The sequence below is a fragment of the Cnephaeus nilssonii genome, assembly GCF_951640355.1.
Source record: "Cnephaeus nilssonii genome assembly, chromosome: 12".
NCBI classification, from domain to species: domain Eukaryota; kingdom Metazoa; phylum Chordata; class Mammalia; order Chiroptera; family Vespertilionidae; genus Cnephaeus; species Cnephaeus nilssonii.
Genome location: NC_137083.1, coordinates 81,377,041 through 81,399,320, shown reverse-complemented (window position 1 = coordinate 81,399,320; position 22,280 = coordinate 81,377,041). Strand labels below are relative to the sequence as shown.

The 22,280-nt window shown below is 59.7% G+C and overlaps 1 protein-coding gene across 1 annotated transcript in view; it reads left to right on the top strand.

The window, feature by feature from the left end:
* The window catches only part of PTPRN2 (protein tyrosine phosphatase receptor type N2), a gene marked incomplete at both ends in the record, with an annotated part of 459,743 nt that overhangs the window by 141,566 nt on the left and 295,897 nt on the right, over positions 1-22,280 (top strand). The window contains 2 exons of the mRNA XM_079785821.1: positions 7,586-7,688; positions 20,698-20,860. Coding sequence (XP_079641947.1) covers positions 7,586-7,688; positions 20,698-20,860 — 266 coding nt within the window. The remainder of the gene's footprint in view (positions 1-7,585; positions 7,689-20,697; positions 20,861-22,280) is intronic.

Genomic DNA, 22,280 nt, shown 5'->3' with positions numbered 1-22,280 from the left:
CTGGAGAATTCTCTTGTTCTTTCATTTGGGGGTTGTTTCTTTGTCTCCTCATTTTGGCTGTAATGTTTGGGTTTATGACTATGTGGTAGGTTGATCTACTATGCCTCTCAATCTCTAGTGCAGGACAGTGCAATAAACACTATTGCTTACTAATTAGATCAGGAAATCCCTCAAAGCCTCCAGAGATAGGATTATGCCTTGAATTACCCTCAGGCAATTGTCCACAGGTGTGGTGAGAGTTTTGTTCAACAGGGTGGGGCAATTGCTTCTGTCCGGAGGCTAATTGTTTTTCTCAGTCTCTTAATGGGCCTCAGAAACTCACACCACAGGGCAAGGTGTTTTTCAATAGGGTGGGTCAACTGTCTTTCCCCCAGGCAAAGCCACCTGTATAGCAAATGTCTGCATGAGGAAGATGGCCTCCATAGTGTGAGCAAATGACTCAGCACAGAAAACCAGGGTGTCTGCTTTCTGAGCTCTAAACCCAAAGCTTGCATCCTGGTTTCTGCTCACATAGCTCCAGTCCACTCCACCTTCCCTCTGCTGGAGCACAAGGTGGGTGGCTCCATAAGGAATTTTGTGCATTGGCCCTTTAAGAGGGTGCCTGAATTTCCAGCCATCTCTCCCTGGCAGACAGCAACCCCACTGCTTTGCACAGCCAGATGTTATGTGGGCACCTTTTTCAGTTCTCTGCTGGGGAGGTCAGCTTGGGCATTAGGTCCCAGAATTCTCAGTGGCTCTCCCCCACAACAGCTGAGATATGTCTCTGAAACTCAGCTGCTGTCTGTGGGCGCCGTCTCCACTTCCTGTTCCCAGTTATCAGGGTTCTCTCCAATGAGTCCCCATTGGTTATCCAGGAAGTTGTCCTGCATTTTAGTTATAATTCCAGTTTGGTCCTGGAAGCATGTCAGTGCAGCATCCACTTACTCCGCTGCCATTTTTAATCTTCAGTTGAGCATTTTTAATCCACTCAGTCAATGTCTGTCTTTCTGGGTATATTTAACCCATTTACATTTAAGGCATTTTTTTTTAATATCATGGGGCTTAAATTTCATATGTTATTTTTTAAAAATATATTTTATTGATTTTTTTACAGAGAGGAAGGGAGAGGGATAGAGAGTTAGAAACATCGATCAGCTGCCTCCTGCACACCCTCTACTGGGTTTGTGCCTGCAACTAAGGTACATGCCCTTGGCTGGAATCGAACCTGGGACCCTTCAGTCCACAGGCTGACGCTCTATCCACTGAGCCAAACTGGTTAGGGCAGTTATTTTTTTTTTTTACTAATAAATATTTATTGTTCAGATTATTACAGTTGTTCCTCTTTTTTTCCCCCCCATAGCTCCCCTTCACCCGGTTCCCATCCCGCCCCTGTGCCCTTACCCCAACCCCCACTGTCCTCATCCATAGGTGTATGATTTTTGTCCAGTCTCTTCCTACACCCCCCACACCCCTTTCCCCCCAAGAATTGTCAGTCCACTCCCTTTCTATGCCCCTGATTCTATTATATTCATCAGTTTATTCTGTTCATCATACTTTTTATTCACTTGATTTTTAGATTCACTTGTTGATATATATGTATTTGTTGTCACTTTGTTGTTCATAATTTTTGTCTTTACCTTTTTCTTCTTCCTCCTCTTCTTAAAGAATATACCTTTCAGCATTTCATATAATCCTGGTTTGGTGGTGATGAATTCCTTTAGCTTTTTCTTATCTGTGAAGCTCTTTATCTGCCCTTCAATTCTGAATGATAGCTTTGCTGGGTAGAGTAATCTTGGTTGTAGGTTCTTTCTATTCATCACTTTGAATATTTCTTGCCACTCCCTTCTGGCCTGCATAGTTTCTGTTGAGTAATCAGATGACAATCCTATGGGTACTCTCTTGTAGGTAACTGTTTTTCTCTTGCTGCTTTTAATATTCTCTCTTTGTCTTTTGCTCTTGGCATTTTAATTATGATGTGTCTTGGTGTGGTCCTCTTTGGATTCCTTTTGTTTGGGGTTCTCTGCACTTCCTGGACTTGTAAGTCTATTTCTTTCACCAGGTAGGGGAAGTTTTCTGTCATTATCAAATAGGTTTTCAGTATCTTGCTCTGTCTCTTCTTCTGGCATCCCCATAATTTGGATGTTGGTACACTTGAAGTTGTCCCAGTAGCTCCTTACACTGTCTTCATATTTTTGGATTCTTTTTGCTTTTCCGGTTGGGTGTTTTTTTTTTGCTTCTTCGTATTTCAAATCTTTGACTTGATTCTTGGGATCTAGAATCAAGAATTAGTCTGCTGTTGGATCTCTGTATGTTATTCTTTATTTCAGTCAGTGTATGCTTAATTTCTAGTTGGTCCTTTTTCATATCCTCAAGGGTCTCACTAAATTTTTTGGCAATTTCTAGAAGATTCTTGAGTAACCTTATAACCGTGGTTTTGAACTCTATATCCAGTATTTTGCTTTCCTCCATTTATCTCGTTTGTGACCTGTTTCTTTGTCTCCACATTTTGGCTGCTTCCCTGTGTTGATAGAGTGGCTTTGTGTGCTAGGTGTCTTATAGGGCCCAGTGGCTCAATCTCCCTAATTACCTGAGGTGGACACTCTTGGTGCACCCCTTTGTGGGCTGTGTACACAGTCTCATTGTAGTTAAGCCTTGATTGCTGTTGGTATCACTGGGAGGAATTGACCTCCAGGCCAGTTGGCTGAGAGGATCAGCTGTGTCTATGATGGGAGAACTTCTGTGCTGGAGACACCCTTATGGGGCAAGACTTGCTTCAGTGGGGCTTTGACACTCACTGAGTCTGCCCCCTGAGTGTGCCTCTTATGGATGTGAAGAGTTGTAGTCTGGATGGTCTCTCTCTGACCACTGGGTACTCTGGTTCTTGGATCTCCAAGGAGAGAGGCCACCCAGCAGGAGCTACAGCAGATTCCTCCTCTTTGTTTGGGGTTTGGAGGTGCCCAGATGAGGCCCAGCTGTGAAGCAATGCAAGCTGCTGTGGGCCTTGGGCCTTCTTTTGGATGTTTTGGGGCTCTCTGACCCAGCTGGAGTTTGTTAGGTTTCAGATTGCAAAGGGCCAGGCCATTCATATGCAAAAGCCTCTGCGCACAGCTTGGGTGGGGCGGGGTCTCAGGGAATCACCAGGGTGGAGCAAACAGCAATGGCTGACCGTCAGCCCTGCCTGGAAGAGGTCCTGTGTCTGTGTCCCACGGCCCCATGCAAGAACAATGATCGCTGCAAGCACCTCTGAGAGAAAGCCGCCCTTGAGTTCCGCCCGATGCCAGATAGTCCAGTTTCTCCCCGTATGAGTCTGGGTCCTCAGAGTCTCGCCCGGAACTGGAGTTCAGAGCAGTCGGGAGCTTGTATCTTCCTCCTGATTGAAAAAGACAACCGTGTACTCAGTTGCCAGCCCTTTCTGTGCGCGCACCTCTGTACCTCTGCACTTTACTTCTGCCCCTCCTCTGAGTCTCAGTGTGCTTTTCTCTTTCCTTCTAGTTGTATAATTTCCACTCAGCCAGCCTTCTCGTGGTTCTGGATGATACCTGTTTTCTCTTTTAGTTGTAGTTTTGAAGTGGTTGTGCGAGGCAGCAAGTTCAGGTGTTTACCTATGCCGCCATCTTGGTTTCTCTCACATATGTTATTTTTTGTTTTGTATTTGTTCTATTCTCTTTTTCCCCGATCCTCCTGCATTCCTTTAGGTCACATAGGCATTCCATTTTGGCTTATGTATATATTTATTGATTTTAGAGAGGAAAGGGAGAGAGAGATAGAAACATCAATGATGAGAGATAAACATTGGTTGGCTGCCTCCTGCACACCCCCTACTGGAGATCAAGCCCTGACCAGAATCAAACCCGGGACCCTTCAGTCCACAGGCTGATGCTCTATCCACTGAGCCAAACCAGCTGGAGCTATGCATAGTATTTTTGAGTGACTCTCTTGCTAGCGTTTTTAGTGCTCGGTCTAGATATTACACTATGGATACATGAGCTCGCCGGTGGTTTCATTTTACCAGTTTGAGTGGCATATAGGATGCGTACCTCCGTCGAGGACACCTCCCCACTATTTGTTACAATGATTTTATTATTTCCTCAGCATATTTCTGGAAGCACATCACACAGTATTACCACATTTGCTTCCACGGTCAAGCAAAGTCTAGGAAACTCAAGAGGAACGGAGTTGATTGTATTTCCTTTGTCTCCCGTGGTCTCCTTCCTTCTTGACACTCCAGGCTGCTTCTCCCATCTCCTTACGCTCAGGCCTTTGCTCAGCGATTCTCTCAGGGCAGGTCTGCTTGAAAACACAGCTCTCATCTCCCCGCTTTATCTGGGACCATCTGGATTTGCTGTCATTCCTTAAAGACACTCGCACCGGGGCCCTGGATCGGCAGGTTCTCAGGATTCTGGTGGGCAGCTCTTTTCTCTCACACTGGGAGCGCGCCGTGATTCCCGTGGCTCCGAGCTTCTGATGGGGAATCCTGTGTCCTCGGGACCCTTCCCGAGCAGGAAGGTGCTGTGTCCCTCTGGATGCCGTGATGGTTTCCTTTGTTTAGTTTGCAGCAGAGGGGATTGGGGTTTCTCCTGTTCGGTGTGTCAGCTTCTGCAATCTCTGGGTTTATATCTCCTGCCAAGATGCTCAGAGTTCACCACCCCTTTCTTCCTGTCTTCGTCCTGTGAGCGCCCCTCCTCTCCATCGGGGACGCTGACGCAGGAGTCGGGCCTTCGGCTGCAGCCCCGCAGCCTCCCGGGCCATGTTCTCCCTCTGTTGGAACACGTGGTTTCCGTGTCTTCGTCCTGCAGCTCACGCCTGCCACTCCCGCCCACGCCCTCCAGTCACAGGCCCCGCTGAGCCGCTCCCTCCCCTGACATGTGCCTTTGGCTCTTGCGTCTTCTGTGTCTTTGCTGGGCTTCCGTTCATGGTCTCAGGGGAGCTGGGCCTGTGCACGGACGGAGGGTTTTGCCGGCTGCTTCGCCGTCCTTGTCGGGCCCTGCCTGGTCTCCGTCCTCTCCGGGGCGTCCCTGGGGCCTTTCCCATCCAGTTTGAGCTCTCTCTGGCTCGCAGGATGACAAGTGATTTTCGGTTGAAACCTGGGCACTTCTGTATGACATCACGAGACCCTGGGTCTCAGGGAACCGGGTTTAACTGGCTTTTCCTGGCACCGCTCTGCTGGTGGGGGGCGGGGGCTCTCCTGCTATGACAGGTGGAGGCAGACATCGGGTTCTCCCCCTGCTGACACCAGGGAGCGGCTCTCGACCTTCCTGCTGGGCAGGGGCGCGTGGGTTTCTGCTCCCCACATGGTCCCCACTGACCGTGGTGGTGGCCGTTCCCACCTGGCAGGGCCCGGGGGGTGGGGCCTCTTTCCCGCCTGTGGGAAGGCACCAGAGGCCCCTGGGCCCCGCGGGCAGGCGCTCTGCGGTGTGGGCGGGAGTGGAGCTGTTTGTGTGAAACGTGCTCAGTTCTCTCTCCTGCCCTCTGGGGGGGGGGGGGGGGGGGGGGAGAGGCACTGCAGTTGGCCCTGCACCTGCTTGTTCCTGGGGATGGGGTGGCGAGTCCAGGGGTCCTACCCATTTCCTGTCTTGGGCCCAAGGTCCTGAGTCCCCGCCTTCTCTCCACCCTCACAGCCTCAGCGTGAAGGCGTCCCAGGGTCTTCGGCTGCGCTCAGCGGGGAGCAGGAAAAGTGCGTCTTGGCAAATTCCTGGGAGTGGCCCCTGCCCTCCGGGGTGGCATCTGCTCCTGTGCGCCCTGGAGAGAGGGGCACGGGGGCACCTGAGCCCCTGGGGCGATGCGGTTCTGGTTTGCACACAGCCTGCTCCCCGGGAACTGAGGAGCTGGGCTCCCATGTGCCCACAGAGTCCTTCTCCGCCGCCACGGCGGCTCCGGAGGGATGGAGCCCTCTTCACAGCCCGGATCAGCTCCACTCCACTCCGTGCTCCGAGTAAGGAGTGTTAGTGAAACTGTTGTTTGAATTATTTTTTTCCTGGGAGTTCCGTCTGGGTCTCGATTGTTTTCTTGTTTCCAGGTAGATGTTAACATTCAAGCCACGGGAGCGGCGTGCGTGTAGCTGTGCTCAGTGTTACGCGGATGTCACACGTGAGCTCTCCATTGAGCCTGGGCTGGGCCGGGCCAGTCGCAGCCACAGCACAGGGCTGGCACCGGCGGTGTCAGCTGCTGCAGCCGATGGAGCAGACTTGCAAGGATGAGAATGTTAGTCCTGAACCCGGTAACGGCCCCTGACGGAGCCCAGAGCAGGCTGCCCGCCAGGCGGCGAGGGCTCTTCCCCGGCAGCTTCCCCGGGCGGTGCTGTCAGACCTCGGCTGGGCTGGGCCGCCGTTTGAATGTTGCCATTGGTGCGTCTTTTAAAAACAAGTATTAAAGAGTGTCCATGAAGGAGCCTGTGTCTCCTGAGCATGCTTCCATCCAGACGGAATGTGTGACCTAACAAGACTGGGCCTCCTTGCATCACACACACACACACACACACACACACACCACATATGCATGCACACACATGTGCACACGCACACACATGCGCCGCACATGCACACACACAAATGCATGCACACACACAAATGCACTACACATGCATGCACACACACCCCACCCACATGCGCACACACAGCATGAAGCTGTCCGGATCTGAAGGTGGCAATGGGTTTTTGCAAAGGGCATAAAAATATCTCCGTAATTACATGATATTTAGTGATTAGGTAATTATGGATAATTGCATGGGGTAGTTGTAAGTGCTAATATGTTACCATAAGATCTGAAATGTACAAATTGCATAATAATTATTCCGGGCGTTATTTGGTAATTTCGGGCGTAATTATCATGCGATCTGCAGCGCGTGTAATTAATACATAATCACATGGATTTCGCCGTCGTCACCACGTCGCCCTTGTTATAAATAAGGCTTTGTCATAACATTTGAGCACAAATATAATGTAACCGGCTCCCGGGGGCAGCCCGCTGAGCCACAGGGTGATGGCTCTCCCGGCCGCAGCGCCCCTCATTTCGCCCCGAGCGCGGGCTCCCAGCCGCCGGGGTGCGGGCGGGCAGCTGTGCCCGCGGTGACCGTCCTGCCGGGACTGCACGGCCCGGGCAGAAAGTGTTGGGGTCGCTGAAGGAGGAGCACATGAGGTGAGGGGTTACAAAGGTGTTAGGTCATCTGGCTTCCCGATGGGCGGGCCCCAATGGCGCCAGCCCCCAGGGGTGGGAGCCGGAGGCGCCAAAGGACTCTGAGCGGCTTTTTCTGGGCCGAGCATTCTCTGGGCGGGTCCGGGTCCTGGGAAGGTCCAGAGGGAGAGAGAATGGTCTGCGCAAGTGGAATGTGGTCGAAGCACAAGGAGACGTCCGTCCGTCCGTCCGCCCGCCCGTCCGTTGTGAAGTGCCTAAAGGCCAGCGCGCAGGCGGCTGTGGATTCAATGAGCTGATCAGACCTGACGGCAGGTTTGCCTCGGGCACCCTCCCTCCCACCGACCGGAAGCCCGAGTTCCCGGAGCCGAGCGCCCGCTCCCCGCCCAGCGCACAGGGGCGCAGGGACAGGGCCCTCTGGCGCTGAACAGGGCTCTGGCCCCTCCCAGTTCACACGTGGCTCTCCCCTCCCCCGCAGGCTTCGCGTGGCAGGATGGCGACACGCAGCGCGCGCTGGCCCAGGCGCTGGCCCACGTCCCCCGAGCCCAGCTGCGGCGCCCTGAGGCTGCCCGCCCGGCCAGGTGAGTCCCCTTGGTGGACGGCTCTGTCCTAACAGCACAGAGCGCCCGCACCTCCCGGTGGAGTTTTCTGAGAGGTGGGCGTCTGTGAGGGGCGGGGCGCTCCCTTTCTCACTGTGTCCTCGCCCTGGGAGGAGGGGTGCAGGTGATCCGCTACAAGGGGCCTTCCCCCCGCCCCCCAGGACCAGCCAAGGGCCCCGGCCCAGGACCTTTGGGAAAGCCCGCATCTCCAGACTGAACCCTGTTCACAGAAGAGAAGTCCAGGGCTCTCATTGCCCAGAAACCAGTGAGGTCCCCTTAGAACAAAGAGCAGAATCGCCCAGACCAGCCTTCCCGTTCTCCAAACACAGCCCCTAGACTGAGTGCATATTTATTCCACCCTCGGCTCACGGCCAGCTGATTGTGGAGGTCTCCCTCATCTGGACTGGAGCCAGGGGAGGGGGTTGAACCCAGGAAGGGAGCGGACCCAGGGAGGGGGCTGAGATACAAGGAGGGGGTGAGATGCAGGGATGGGGGTGAGATGCAGGGAGAGGGTGGGATGCAGGGAGGGGGTGAGATGCAGGGAGGGGTGAGATGCAGGGAGGGGTGAGATGCAGGGAGGGGTGAGATGCAGGGAGGGGGGGAGATGCAGGGAGGGGTGAGATGCAGGGAGGGGGTGAGATGCAGGGAGGGGTGACATGCAGGAAGGAGGTGGGATGCAGGGAGGGGGTGAGATGCAGGGAGGGGGTGAGATGCAGGGAGGGGGTGAGATGCAGGGAGGGGTGAGATGCAGGGAGGGGTGAGATGCAGGGAGGGGGTGAGATGCAGGGAGGGGTGAGATGCAGGGAGGGGTGAGATGCAGGGAGGGGTGAGATGCAGGGAGGGGGGGAGATGCAGGGAGGGGGTGAGATGCAGGGAGGGGGTGAGATGCAGGGAGGGGTGAGATGCAGGGAGGGGGGAGATGCAGGGAGGGGTGAGATGCAGGGAGGGGTGAGATGCAGGGAGGGAGTGGGATGCAGGGAGGGGTGAGATGCAGGGAGGGGGTGAGATGCAGGGAGGGGTGAGATGCAGGGAGGGGTGAGATGCAGGGAGGGGGTGAGATGCAGGGAGGGGGTGAGATGCAGGGAGGGGTGAGATGCAGGGAGGGGGGTAGATGCAGGGAGGGGGGAGATGCAGGGAGGGGTGAGATGCAGGGAGGGGGTGAGATGCAGGGAGGGGGTGAGATGCAGGGAGGGGGGAGATGCAGGGAGGGGGGAGATGCAGGGAGGGGTGAGATGCAGGGAGGCGTGAGATGCAGGGAGGGGTGAGATGCAGGGAGGGGGTGACATGCAGGGAGGGGGATGGGATGCAGGGAGGGGGTGAGATGCAGGGAGGGGGTGAGATGCAGGGAGGGGTGAGATGCAGGGAGGGGGATGGGATGCAGGGAGGGGTGAGATGCAGGGAGGGGGTGAGATACAGAGAGGGGGATGGGATGCAGGGAGGGGGTGAGATGCAGGGAGGGGGTGAGATGCAGGGAGGGGGTGAGATGCAGGGAGGGGTGAGATGCAGGGAGGGGGTGAGATGCAGGGAGGGGGTGAGATACAGAGAGGGGGATGGGATGCAGGGAGGGGGGAGATGCAGGGAGGGGTGAGATGCAGAGAGGGGGATGGGATGCAGGGAGGGGGTGAGATGCAGGGAGGGGGTGAGATACAGAGAGGGGGATGGGATGCAGGGAGGGGGTGAGATGCAGGGAGGGGGTGAGATACAGAGAGGGGGATGGGATGCAGGGAGGGGGTGAGATGCAGGGAGGGGGTGAGATGCAGGGAGGGGTGAGATGCAGGGAGGGGTGAGATGCAGGGAGGGGTGAGATGCAGGGAGGGGGTGAGATACAGAGAGGGGGATGGGATGCAGGGAGGGGGTGAGATGCAGGGAGGGGTGAGATGCAGGGAGGGGGGAGGTGCAGGGAGGGGGTGAGATACAGAGAGGGGGATGGGATGCAGGGAGGGGTGAGATGCAGGGAGGGGGTGAGATGCAGGGAGGGGGTGAGATACAGAGAGGGGGATGGGATGCAGGGAGGGGGTGAGATGCAGGGAGGGGGTGAGATACAGAGAGGGAGATGGGATGCAGGGAGGGGGTGAGATGCAGGGAGGGGGTGAGATACAGAGAGGGGGATGCGATGCAGGGAGGGGTGAGATGCAGGGAGGGGGTGAGATGCAGGGAGGGGGTGAGATGCAGGGAGGGGGTGAGATACAGAGAGGGGGATGCGATGCAGGGAGGGGTGAGATGCAGGGAGGGGGTGAGATGCAGGGAGGGGTGAGATGCAGGGAGGGGGTGAGATGCAGGGAGGGGTGAGATGCAGGGAGGGGGGAGGTGCAGGGAGGGGGGAGGTGCAGGGAGGGGTGAGATGCAGGGAGGGGTGAGATGCAGGGAGGGGGTGAGATGCAGGGAGGGGGGAGGTGCAGGGAGGGGTGAGATGCAGGGAGGGGTGAGATGCAGGGAGGGGGTGAGATGCAGGGAGGGGGTGAGATACAGAGAGGGGGATGAGATGCAGGGAGGGGGTGAGATGCAGGGAGGGGGTGAGATACAGAGAGGGGGATGCGATGCAGGGAGGGGTGAGATGCAGGGAGGGGGTGAGATGCAGGGAGGGGTGAGATGCAGGGAGGGGGGAGGTGCAGGGAGGGGGGAGGTGCAGGGAGGGGTGAGATGCAGGGAGGGGTGAGATGCAGGGAGGGGGTGAGATGCAGGGAGGGGTGAGATGCAGGGAGGGGGGAGGTGCAGGGAGGGGTGAGATGCAGAGAGGGGTGAGATGCAGGGAGGGGGTGAGATGCAGGGAGGGGGTGAGATACAGAGAGGGGGATGAGATGCAGGGAGGGGGTGAGATGCAGGGAGGTGGTGAGATACAGAGAGGGGGATGCGATGCAGGGAGGGGTGAGATGCAGGGAGGGGGTGAGATGCAGGGAGGGGTGAGATGCAGGGAGGGGGTGAGATGCAGGGAGGGGTGAGATGCAGGAAGGGGGGAGGTGCAGGGAGGGGGGAGGTGCAGGGAGGGGTGAGATGCAGGGAGGGGTGAGATGCAGGGAGGGGGTGAGATGCAGGGAGGGGTGAGATGCAGGGAGGGGGTGAGATGCAGGGAGGGGTGAGATGCAGGGAGGGGGGAGGTGCAGGGAGGGGTGAGATGCAGGGAGGGGTGAGATGCAGGGAGGGGTGAGATACAGAGAGGGTGAGATGCAGGGAGGGGGTGAGATGCAGGGAGGGGGTGAGTTACAGAGAGGGTGAGATGCAGGGAGGGGTGACATGCAGGGAGGGGGGAGATGCAGGGAGGGGGTGAGATGCAGGGAGGGGGGAGGTGCAGGGAGGGGTGAGATGCAGGGAGGGGTGAGATGCAGGGAGGGGGTGAGATGCAGGGAGGGGGTGAGATACAGAGAGGGGGATGAGATGCAGGGAGGGGGTGAGATGCAGGGAGGGGGTGAGATACAGAGAGGGGGATGCGATGCAGGGAGGGGTGAGATGCAGGGAGGGGGTGAGATGCAGGGAGGGGTGAGATGCAGGGAGGGGGTGAGATGCAGGGAGGGGTGAGATGCAGGGAGGGGGGAGGTGCAGGGAGGGGTGAGATGCAGGGAGGGGTGAGATGCAGGGAGGGGTGAGATGCAGGGAGGGGGGTAGATGCAGGGAGGGGTGAGATGCAGGGAGGGGGTGAGATGCAGGGAGGGGTGAGATGCAGGGAGGGGTGAGGTGCAGGGAGCGGGGGAGATGCAGGGAGGGGGGGAGATGCATGGAGGGGTGAGATGCAGTGGGTTGAGGACTGAGGCCAACTGTGGCCTCCGGGAGGCTGCTCTCCTCGCTGAGCTCCCGTTCGTGCCCTTCCCGTTGGTGAACGTGGGAAGGACCTTCGCTAAAGACCACGTGGAGAGGCTGTTTGCTGGAGAGACTACCCTCCATTGGAGGAGCCTGGGTAACGGGGAAGTGTGCGCCCGTCCGTCTGACGGGTGAGGTAGCCCACGCCACCCGTGACGTGGATTTCCCAGTCCCCGGGGGTGAGTGTGAGTCCCGTACAGAACGTGGACATGCAGATGCGCTGCTCCTGGCCACGCAGACCATCTCGCATGTCCGTAAGCCTTTTCCGTTAAAAAACACAACAAAATAAAACTAAGTTCGGCTGTCCTGAGTGAGCTCAAACCCTTGGCGCTAACCGATAGTGAGTGAGTGAGTTAGTCCTCAGCTGAGGATGTGTTTTCCGTTGATTGTTGGAGTGGAAGGGAGGGAGTGGGGGAGACACAGGCTCACACCAGTTGGTGGCCTCCCTCTGGCTGGTGTCAAACCTGCAGGTGGTGCCCTTGGCCAGGAATGAAACCCGTGGCCCTTCGGTGGGGAGAGATGCTCCGCCCCCTGAGTGCACTGGCAGGCGTGACACTGGCCTGTACGTCCCTCTGGGGCATTTAAGCGCCAACCACTCTCCTTCCTTCTTCCTGGAGACTCCCCTGCGCAGCGTGTGCCCCAGAAACCTCCGCCCCCCGGAGGCAGGCGCGGGGCCGGAGCCGCAGTCCAGCCGCAGCCGCTTGGTGCTTCCAGGGAGCGGCGGCCGCGCCAGGACTGGAGCACTCCCACCCGACGGTACAGTGCACGGTGCTCATTTGTGCTTTCCCTACCCGTGAGGCTGTAGACTTTAATGCAGGGGATGGCCTACTGTCTTCAACATTTATACACGTGTTAGGAACTGCGCTTTTCTTCTCTGCTTTCCCATCTTTCCGCATGGAGAGGGTTTCCGGCCCACCTCGGTTTTGCTTCTCGGCACAGAGAGTCTGTATAGCCGAGGCTCCTCACTGCGGTTTGTCACGTTTCATGAAGTGCTTTCCGTCTGTGCCGCGGGCAGCACTGGGCACAGCTGCGGGCGGGTGCGGGCTCGGCCCTCGGCTGCGTTTCTAACTTTTCCTTGAGCGAGTGGAGCCTAAAAAGCCCATCCTCCAGCTCGCAAAGCAGAGCCCCTTGGGGGCGCCCTGGCCGGTCCCCTCCCCTCCGCCCCCCGCCCCCGCCCCCGCCCTGCGTGGTCACAGGAGCCCTGGCCGGTCCGCTCTACCCTCCCGCCCGCCCTGCGGGCAGCGCCGCTGGTCCCGGGCCGGGCAGGAAGGGCGGCTCAGTGCCCTGCCCCTGGCTGCCCGAAGCCTGCCGGCTGAGTCCTGTGGGTGCTGAACCCACTCCATTCCCGTCCCGGCCCGTCTCTCTCCGGGCCTGGCCCAGGCGACGGCGGTCCATGGTTTGGAGGAACCGTCCCGGCCTCGCCCTTGGCTCCGTCCCCAGCCGGGCATCAAGGTGAGGGGATCGCGGCACAAATAGATACGTTTTCCTCTTTTCGTGAAACCTCTGCCGATCACGCCCCAGCGGCAGGCGGTGGCTCCCTGCTGTTCTCGCCGGATCACTCTGCGGGGGACCCACCTCTCCATTGTCTCCTGAGTCCCTCAGAAGCACAGGCTCCGTCCTCGCTGCCTGCCGGGGCGGGCTGTGGGCGCTGGCCCTTTGCAGAGATGGTCCCCTCCTCAGGGCTGCGTGGGGAGGAGGAGTGGCAGGAGCGGGGAGGAGGAGGGGCAGGCGCGGGGAGGAGGAGCGGCAGGCGCGGGGAGGAGGAGCGGCAGGCGCGGGGAGGAGGAGCGGCAGGCGCGGGGAGGAGGAGGGGCAGGAGCGGGGAGGAGGAGCGGCAGGCGCGGGGAGGAGGAGCGGCAGGCGCGGGGAGGAGGAGCGGCAGGCGCGGGGAGGAGGAGCGGCAGGCGCGGGGAGGAGGAGCGGCAGGCGCGGGGAGGAGGAGGGGCAGGCGCGGGGAGGAGGAGCGGCAGGTGCGGGGAGGAGGGGCAGGTGCGGGGAGGAGGAGCGGCAGGCGCGGGGAGGAGGAGGGGCAGGTGAGGAGGAGGAGGGGCGGCAGGCGCGGGGAGGAGGAGGGGCAGGAGCGGGGAGGAGGAGCGGCAGGCGCGGGGAGGAGGAGCGGCAGGCGCGGGGAGGAGGAGCGGCAGGCGCGGGGAGGAGGAGGGGCAGGAGCGGGGAGGAGGAGGGGCAGGTGAGGAGGAGGAGGGGCGGCAGGTGCAGGGCCTCCCTCCTCCGTCCTCTTTAAACGCCTCTCTGGGCCCTTCAGCGCGCTCCCTGCTTCCGGAGAGAACCGAAGGGCTCTGGCTCTCGCTCTCGCTCTCCTCCCGCTGCCCTGGGCCGCAGTTCTCGCCAAGGGCTGCGAATGGCTGCCATTTCCCCCTGTCTAAAGCAGCCCCCCACCTGACTCCTCCTTCCCGCTCAGTCTCTGCCTTGGCTGCCGGCCTAGTGGGCGCCCTCGTGTTCTCGGTTGCTCTTGTTTAGAATTGTCTGCGCCTGACATTTTTGCCTGTGGGAACAAGAAGTGCTTGCGCTTTAAAAACATTATATGTTGCTTTGAAACTTTAAATTAGTGCCTCTCACTGCCTCCAGTCAGAACGTGGCGGTCCGTTCTTCCCCTTCAGAAACGCTGCGGTTTCTCTGTGGCTCAGTTGGTGCCATGTCTGTGCCGTTTCAATAGGTGCTTCAAGCAGCTACGGCATCCACTCTGCCGAGGAGAGGTTTCCATATACAGTTTACAGACATAACTACACAGAAATACATACTTTAATTACATGACTCAAAACCAAAATATCCTTATTTATACTTTGACTCACTGACACTTCTCAGACAAAAACGGCCTCCGTGCATTTCCTTCCGTTGCTGACATCCGCTGTGTCCGCCCGCGTCCTGCAGCCAGCCCCGAGGCCGGGCCGCGCCCTCCTGGCAGCTGCGGCGTTGCCACGCGGGGCCTCCGTCCGGGCTCCCCTTCCGCGGGGCTCTGCCCTGGGCCCCGGACATGCAGCACCCCCGGACATGCAGCACCCCCCGACATGCAGCACCCCCCGGACATGCAGCACCCCCCGACATGCAGCACCCCTGGACATGCAGCGCCCCCCGGACATGCAGCCCCCCCGACATGCAGCACCCCCCCGGACATGCAGCACCCCCCGGACATGCAGCACCCCCGGACATGCAGCACCCCCCCGGACATGCAGCACCCCCCGGACATGCAGCCCCCCCCGGACATGCAGCCCCCCCCGGACATGCAGCACCCCCCGGACATGCACCCCCCGGACATGCAGCACCCCCCGGACATGCAGCCCCCCCCGGACATGCAGCACCCCCGGACATACAGCCCCCCCGGGATATGCAGCACCCCCGGACATACAGCCCCTCCCCGGACATGCAGCACCCCGCGGGACATGCAGCACCCCCCGGATATGCAGCACCCCCCGGACATACACCCCCCCCCCGGACATACAGCACCTCCCGGACATGCACCCCCCGGACATGCACCCCCCGGACATGCAGCACCCCCCGGATATGCAGCACCCCCCGGACATACACCCCCCCCGGACATGCAGCACCCCCCGGACATGCAGCCCCCCCCCGACATGCAGCACCCCCCGGACATGCAGCACCCCCCGGACATGCAGCACCCCCCGGACATGCAGCCCCCCCCGACATGCAGCCCCCCCCGGACATGCAGCACCCCCGGACATGCAGCACCCCCCGACATGCAGCACCCCCCGGACATGCAGCACCCCCCGACATGCAGCACCCCCCGGACATGCAGCCCCCCCCGGACATGCAGCCCCCCCCGACATGCAGCCCCCCCCGGACATGCAGCACCCCCGGACATGCAGCACCCCCCCGGACATGCAGCACCCCCCGGACATGCAGCACCCCCGGACATGCAGCCCCCCCCGGACATGCAGCCCCCCCCGGACATGCAGCCCCCCCCGGACATGCAGCACCCCCCGGACATGCAGCACCCCCGGACATGCACCCCCCGGACATGCACCTCCCGGACAAGCAGCACCCCCCGGACATGCAGCACCGGGCACGGTGTCGCGGCTGCTCTCGCGGGTCCTGCGCCCAGTCTGGGCCTCTGTGGACTGTGGCTGGTGGACGGTCCTCACTGTCCGTGACTCTGTCTCACTCTCAGCTCCGTCTGCGGCGGGCCCAGCTCTCCAGGCTCCTCAGAGGGCGGCCATGTCCCGTCAGTGGAGGGAGCCGCCTCCTCTGAGCCGGGCCGTGAGGGCGGACAGAGTGTGGAGCTGCCGTGAGGAGCTCGTTCCCGGTCCGCCTTCTCCACGCTCCCCGACCCTCCTGGGCGGCCTCCCGGCGCCTGCTGGCCCGCGTCAGCCGGTGTCTGTGGAGGGAAGGAAGGAAGGAGCGTGAACAGCCCCTCACAGGCTGAGTGAGGAGAGGGGCGACCACACCCGCAGTGCCCTGCCGCCGCCTCCCTCCCGCAGGCACGCCGGGGCTGGGCTCACACGCCTCCCTCCCGCAGGCCCACAGGTCTCCCTCCTGCAGGCACGCCGGGGCTGGGCTCACACGCCTCCCTCCCGCAGGCACGCCGGGGCTGGGCTCACACGTCTGTGAGCCTCCGCCCCCAGTGCAGAGGCCCTGGGTTCTCAGGAGAGACCGCTGAGGGCTGGGAGGCCACGCCCCAAACCAGGGCCCAGGGCGCAGAGCTGGCTTGGAACGCAGTCTTCGGGCACCGGCGCCGCGTGGAGACCTGGCAACGCCTGATTCTGGAGGGAGTGGAGCTGGGAGCAGAGGGGACGCTGAGGACCTGGGACCCGAGGGCCCTTTGCTAAGGCCCCTGAGGGCAGGATGTGATGAGGCCGTTACGCCCCGGAGGGTGAAGCCACGCGTCGGGTTTGTGTGACGACTGATAGGGCCGCGTGACCGGGCCCAGGTCGGGGGAGTGAGGAAAGGGCTGAGACACGCGCCGTGGCCTCTGCCCAGAAGTTGTGTGTAAGTGGGGGGAGCTTAAAGCATCTCATGTTACTGGGCGCCTGGAGGCCAGTGCCCAGGTGTGAGCCGGTTTAACCCTGAAGCAGAAGGTGGATGCGGACAAAGCTTTGACCTCCTTCACGCCAGAGGAGGGGGCTGGAGTCGGTGTGCAAGCTGATGGCTACAATGTCGCTCAGCCCAGTGATGGGCACTCTCAGCGTGGGACAGTGTTACAAGCAAGTCCGTGGAGAACTCAGGAAGATGAATAAGACAATTTAAAGGCACATTTAGGGGGCGGCTCTGTCTGCATTGATTAGCAATTAGTGAGAAAAATGGACACAGTACCAGAGGAGTAAATTGACTTCAGTGAAATTAGACGCTAACAACACGGGACATGAAATTCCATCCGTTAAAAACGGTCAGGGAACCGATAGCCATGGTTCGAGGTGCAGAGAACTGCAAAGCTCTGGACAACTTAGTGCCTATTGAGAGCGAGCCAGTGGAACGTGAGGGCCATTGGGAATAAAACAGGCCGTTTTATCAGTGGAGGCAGGGCACACAACAGGAAGTTGTGCTGAGGCCCAGTTCTGTGGGGCACAGACGGCCGCACACCCAGCGCCAGTGATCTGCTCTGGACTCGACGTGCCGCGTGAGCTCCCTGCCGAGCCTGCTCTCCGTCACGTTAGGTTGGACCCCCTGACGAGTCACACATCCACCTGGACCCGATGCACTCACTCCACCTCACAGTGAAGACCCCATGCGAGGAACAAACGGTCATGTTCGCATGAAAAATCCTCGAAACGTTTCCTGCTCACTAAACATGGACACGGATATCAGCAAATGGGTCCTCTGTTTGCAGTAAGACAGCTCACTCAGCACTACAAAACAGACACACACACAGATACACACAGATAGACACGCACACACACATAGACACACACACATAGACACAGACACATACACAAGAACACACACAAATACGCATACACACATACACATAGACACACAGACACAGATACAGACATACACATATACATATACACACACAGATACACACATAGACACATCGACACACATTGACACACACATAGATAGACACACACACAGATACACACAGACACATACATGCACAAAGACACACACAGATACACACAAACACATACACAGATATACACATAAACATGGACACACAGAAACACACAGATAAACACACACACAGACACACACATATATACACAGACACACAGATAGACACACAGACACATGGACATACAGATAGACACACAGACATACACATGGACACACATGTAGACACACACAGATAGACACTCAGACACACACACACATGGACACAACAGACACACATACACATGGACACACATAAGCACACAGACACACTTATACACATGGGCACACATAGACACATGTACACATGGTCACACATAGGCACACAGACATACACACACACAAATACTCATACACACAGAGACACACAGACAGACATACACAGACACACAAATGCACACACACACAGACACAGAGACACATATAGATGCACAGGTGTGGGTCTCACCCTGTGGTCACGGCCAAACCTCTCCTGAACGCGGTGAAGAGTCTCCGTGGCACAGCTCTGCTCTCGGTGACACTGAACCCCGCACCCTCGGTGCGTGGCTGACGCCGTGGCCCTGGGGCGGCGTGGTGAGCAGGCGGCAGGTTGGCCGCAACCAGGTGCGCATTGCCGTCCCATGACCCCGTCCTGAGTCCAGATTCCAGACCAGGAAGCAACCCAGTTTCGGGGACCCCCGGAGGTGGCATCCCCGTTTTACCAGGCCCGTCTCCTGACTGAGACACGGGGTTGAGGTGCCTTCTGCTGAGGCTGCGGGGCGTCCGGACGGGGCACACCCAGGCCGGGCTCGGGCACCTCTTGGAGACAAGCTGGAGGGGCGGCCCAGGAGAGGTGGACGGGCTCCCGCAGCTCAGCCAGGACCTCGGGCCTGACCGTCCGGGCTGGGGCCTCTTCGGAGGTGACCCACAGCGCCCACGCCGGGCTCTCTGGACGGGCCCTGGGGTGCTGGGGTACGAAGGCGCCGGCCTCGCAGACCCAGCCACCCACACGGCTCTGGGGCCCAGACTGCCAGGGCTGGACGGGGCGTCCACCCACGCCTTCTCGGGGGGACCGGCTGGCCCTGCTCCCCGAAGTCTTGCCTCCCGTTCCTGCATTCTCGCCTTTCCCAAGTCCATCCTGTGCAGGAGCTTCCGCATCAAACACCTCAGCTTCTGGAATCAGCATAAAACTGGGTCACATTGGTATTCTTTAAGTACAGGTGAAAACCACATTATTGCCGAAACTGGTTTGGCTCAGTGGATAGAGCGTTGGCCTGCGGACTCAAGGGTCCCGGGTTCGATTCTGGTCAAGGGCATGTACCTTGGTTGTGGGCACATCCCCAGTAGGGGGTTTGCAAGAGGCAGCTGATCGATGTTTCTCTCTCATCAATGTTTCTAACTCTCTATCCCTCTCTCTTCCTCTCTGTAAAAAAAATCAATAAAATATATTAGAAAAAGAAAACCACATTATTACTGAAAGCCAAATACTCACCGACAGAGAAAGGATGGGACGAAATGAAAGGAAATCAGGAACACGCGCCCTCCCCCTGGGTCTCCTCCCCCTGGGTCTCCTCCCCCTGGGTCTCTCCCCTGGGATCCCTACCCCAGGGCCTCCTCTGCCTGTAACCCATCCCACTGAGCCCCCTCCCCCTGAGCCCCCTCCCCCAGACCCCTCTCCCCCTGAGCCCCCTCCCCCAGACCCCTCTCCCCCTGAGCCCCCTCCCCCTGAGCCCCCTCCCCCAGACCCCTCTCCCCCTGAGCCCCCTCCCCCTGAGCCCCCTCCCCCAGACCCTTCTCCCCTTGAGCCCCCTCCCCCAGACCCCTCTCCCCCTGACCCCTCTCCCCCTGACCCCTCTCCCCCTGAGCCCTCTCCCCCTGAGCCCCCTCCTCCTGGGGCCCCTCCCTCTGAGGCCCCTCCCTCTGAGGCCCCTCCCCCTGGGCTCCCTCCTCCTGGGCCCCCTCCCTCTGAGGCCCCTCCCCCAGAGCCCCTCCCTCTGAGGCCCCTCCCCCTGGCCGCCCTCCCTGGGCCCCATGCAGACATGAGTGTGTCCTGGGCATCACATTTCCGTTCAGCAGTGGTACTTCTGGGAGATGATGCAAATGACACGTTTTGAAACCCAGTATTTGCTGACATGAAGACCAAGTGCATTTAGTGTGCAAGCCCTCCGTGTGGCTGTGCAAATGTCAGGAGCATCACTCGTCGTTATTCGGCAACCGCGGCAGCCTGGGGCGCCGTGCTGGGAGGCACCGCGTGCGGCTGGGTCGTTGGCAGAGATACACACCCAGTTCCTTCTGCGCAAACAGCATCTGCGGTTGTTTTTATAGAATTAAAAATTTTATTGCCTTAAAGGTTTTATTTCCACAGCATGCACTGCTCACTTCCGTTCTGTTCCAGCCGCGCTCTGCCTCGGGGGTGTAGGTTTCCCGGGACACGTGTCCAGCCCCAGAAGAAGTGCCATCTAACAGGCTGCTAATGTGAAGTCCTGGCGGCTGAGGTCACTCTACGGGAACCCGGAATTTTGTGGATGAATTAAGCTCATTTATTCAGTCAACACATATTTTTTCACCACCTACGGGGAGCTGGGCTCTGTTGTACACTCGGGGGTTAGAGCCACACATGGAAAATACAGAAAAATGTGGTTCCTTCCCTCAGGCGGCCTGCATGCTACCGGAGGGCTGTAGCAATAGAAAGTGCACGTGTGCGGAAGGCAGGCCCTGCCAGCTCAGCACAGATGCTGAACCATTGGAGGCTCTAACAAGCCGTGACTGGGACACCCCTAGGCCGGGGGGCGGGGAGGACCTTCGAGCTGAGAGGTGACTGACGCGGGAGCCAGCACATGGCTGGCGTTTCTAGCAGTACGTCTGTGTGCTCTTCCCAACGGCCCGGGGCGGAGTCGGGAGCGGGCCGTGGCGGGCGCGGCTGGGGTGCTTTCAGGCCGCCCTGAGGCTGTGCTGAGGCTCAGGCACAGGGCGGGCAGCCGGGCAGCGGCTCCCCTGCGGACCCACAGGTCTGTGGCCTAGCAGCCCGCGATGGAGCTGTGGGCGCCCCACCCCGTGCCCGTGCCGCTCCCACGGCCCAGCAGGCCCAGCCGGGCCCGGTGGCTGAGGGCCCCTCGCAGGTGGTGGCTCAGGGCACTCTCTGTTTTCTCTTCAGGAGCTGGGAGCTGAGAGCCAAGGACGAGAGGAGGCCTGGTGTGCAGGGCGACCGCGTGCTGGCCACGGCCCTGGAGCGCTCGCTGCTGTCCCTGGAGGCCCTGCCCCAGGCTGTGGCCCGGGATCTGCTACCCAGGATGCAGCAGGGCGGGCGGGCAGCCCAGGTGACGTCACAGCTCTGGGGTCTGGGCTGGGTGTCACCTGGGGGATGGGGAGGGGGAATTATTTTTCTTTGAGATTTAAAAACGTATTGGGTGATATTGGTTAATGGGATCACTAGGTTTCGAGTATATGTTCCCATGGTACGTGGCCTGTACATGTGTGCCCACCACCCGGTCAGCTAAGGCTGCGGGTTCGCAAGGAGCACCGCCTAGTCCTCAGCCGCGTCTCCTGGCTTCTCATGTGTCTGTCCAGGCGGTGGGTGGTGTGTGAGGGGAGGGGTGCATGCACAGAGGGTCCCTGGGGTCCCCAAGTCCAGCAGTGGCTGCCTGCGCCCCTCGATGCCGAGCCTGAGGGATGGGGTCCCCAGGGTGTCCCCCTGGGACAGGCCACAGCCCTAGGAAGCCCCCGTCGATCACGCAGCAGGACGCCAGGGCAGCCGGAGTGCCGGGTCACCGCGGGGAAGGGGCGGACGGCAGTGGACGCTCCCCTGCAGGAAGGACACGGGAACTGAATTTGGCCGGGATTGGGCGGCCAGGGGACCCCCTGCCCAGCGCCCAGGCCTGTCCCGGGGAGACCCTGTGGTCCCCGTCTGAAACCTCTCCTCCCGCACCCTGCCCTCCGCGGGCGCCATGTAGGTGCTGGCTCCGGGGAGAAGCTCGCTTTGTGTCAGCGGGAACCTGCTCTAGGCCCTTTCAGGGGGCGGGGGAGGGGGTGGGAGACACTCCCGGGAGCTGCCGGGTGTGCCAAGCGGCCCCAGCACCTCGGAGGCCTGGGACAGGCCGCACGGGGAGGGAGATCTGTCGTGGAGGCTGCAGGACGGGAGACAGCTTGGCATCGCTCTGTGGTCAGAGAGCCCGCAGGGGCCACACACCGCAGCCCCTGCAAAGCACCGGGACCCTCAGAGCCCAGAGCCCAGCCCAGAGCCCAGCCATGAAGAAACGGCCCTGACCCTGCCCTCAACCCACTGCAGCCGGGAGACTCGCCACAGAGTCGGCGCCACCTCGCCACAGATCGCGCGGCCTCAGCGCCCACGTCAGCGCCCACGTCAGCGCCCACGTCAGCGCCCACCGGCAGACAAGGCTGTGCGTGGTTCGGGGTAAACAGTATTCACTTCGTTCTCTGTTGCTCTTTTACACAAAATGTCAGCTTCCAGTCAGACTTTGGGGAAAGGAAGGGAGAAGAAAGAAGATGGTCTCATGGTCGAGAGAGGAAAGAGGCAACAGAAGAAAACCCAGGTGTGACTCGTGTTGCGACGACGGGAAAGGCCCCGCTGATGCTGAAGACAAATAGGCTGCAGGACTGAGGGGCGGCGCGGAGCGGGGAGTGTGGCCACGGGCCACGGGAGCAGGACCAGCTCCTGAGGGCTCCGGGATGAGATGGCCCTCGGGTCAGTGACCGCATCTTTCAGAACAAGATGCTGAG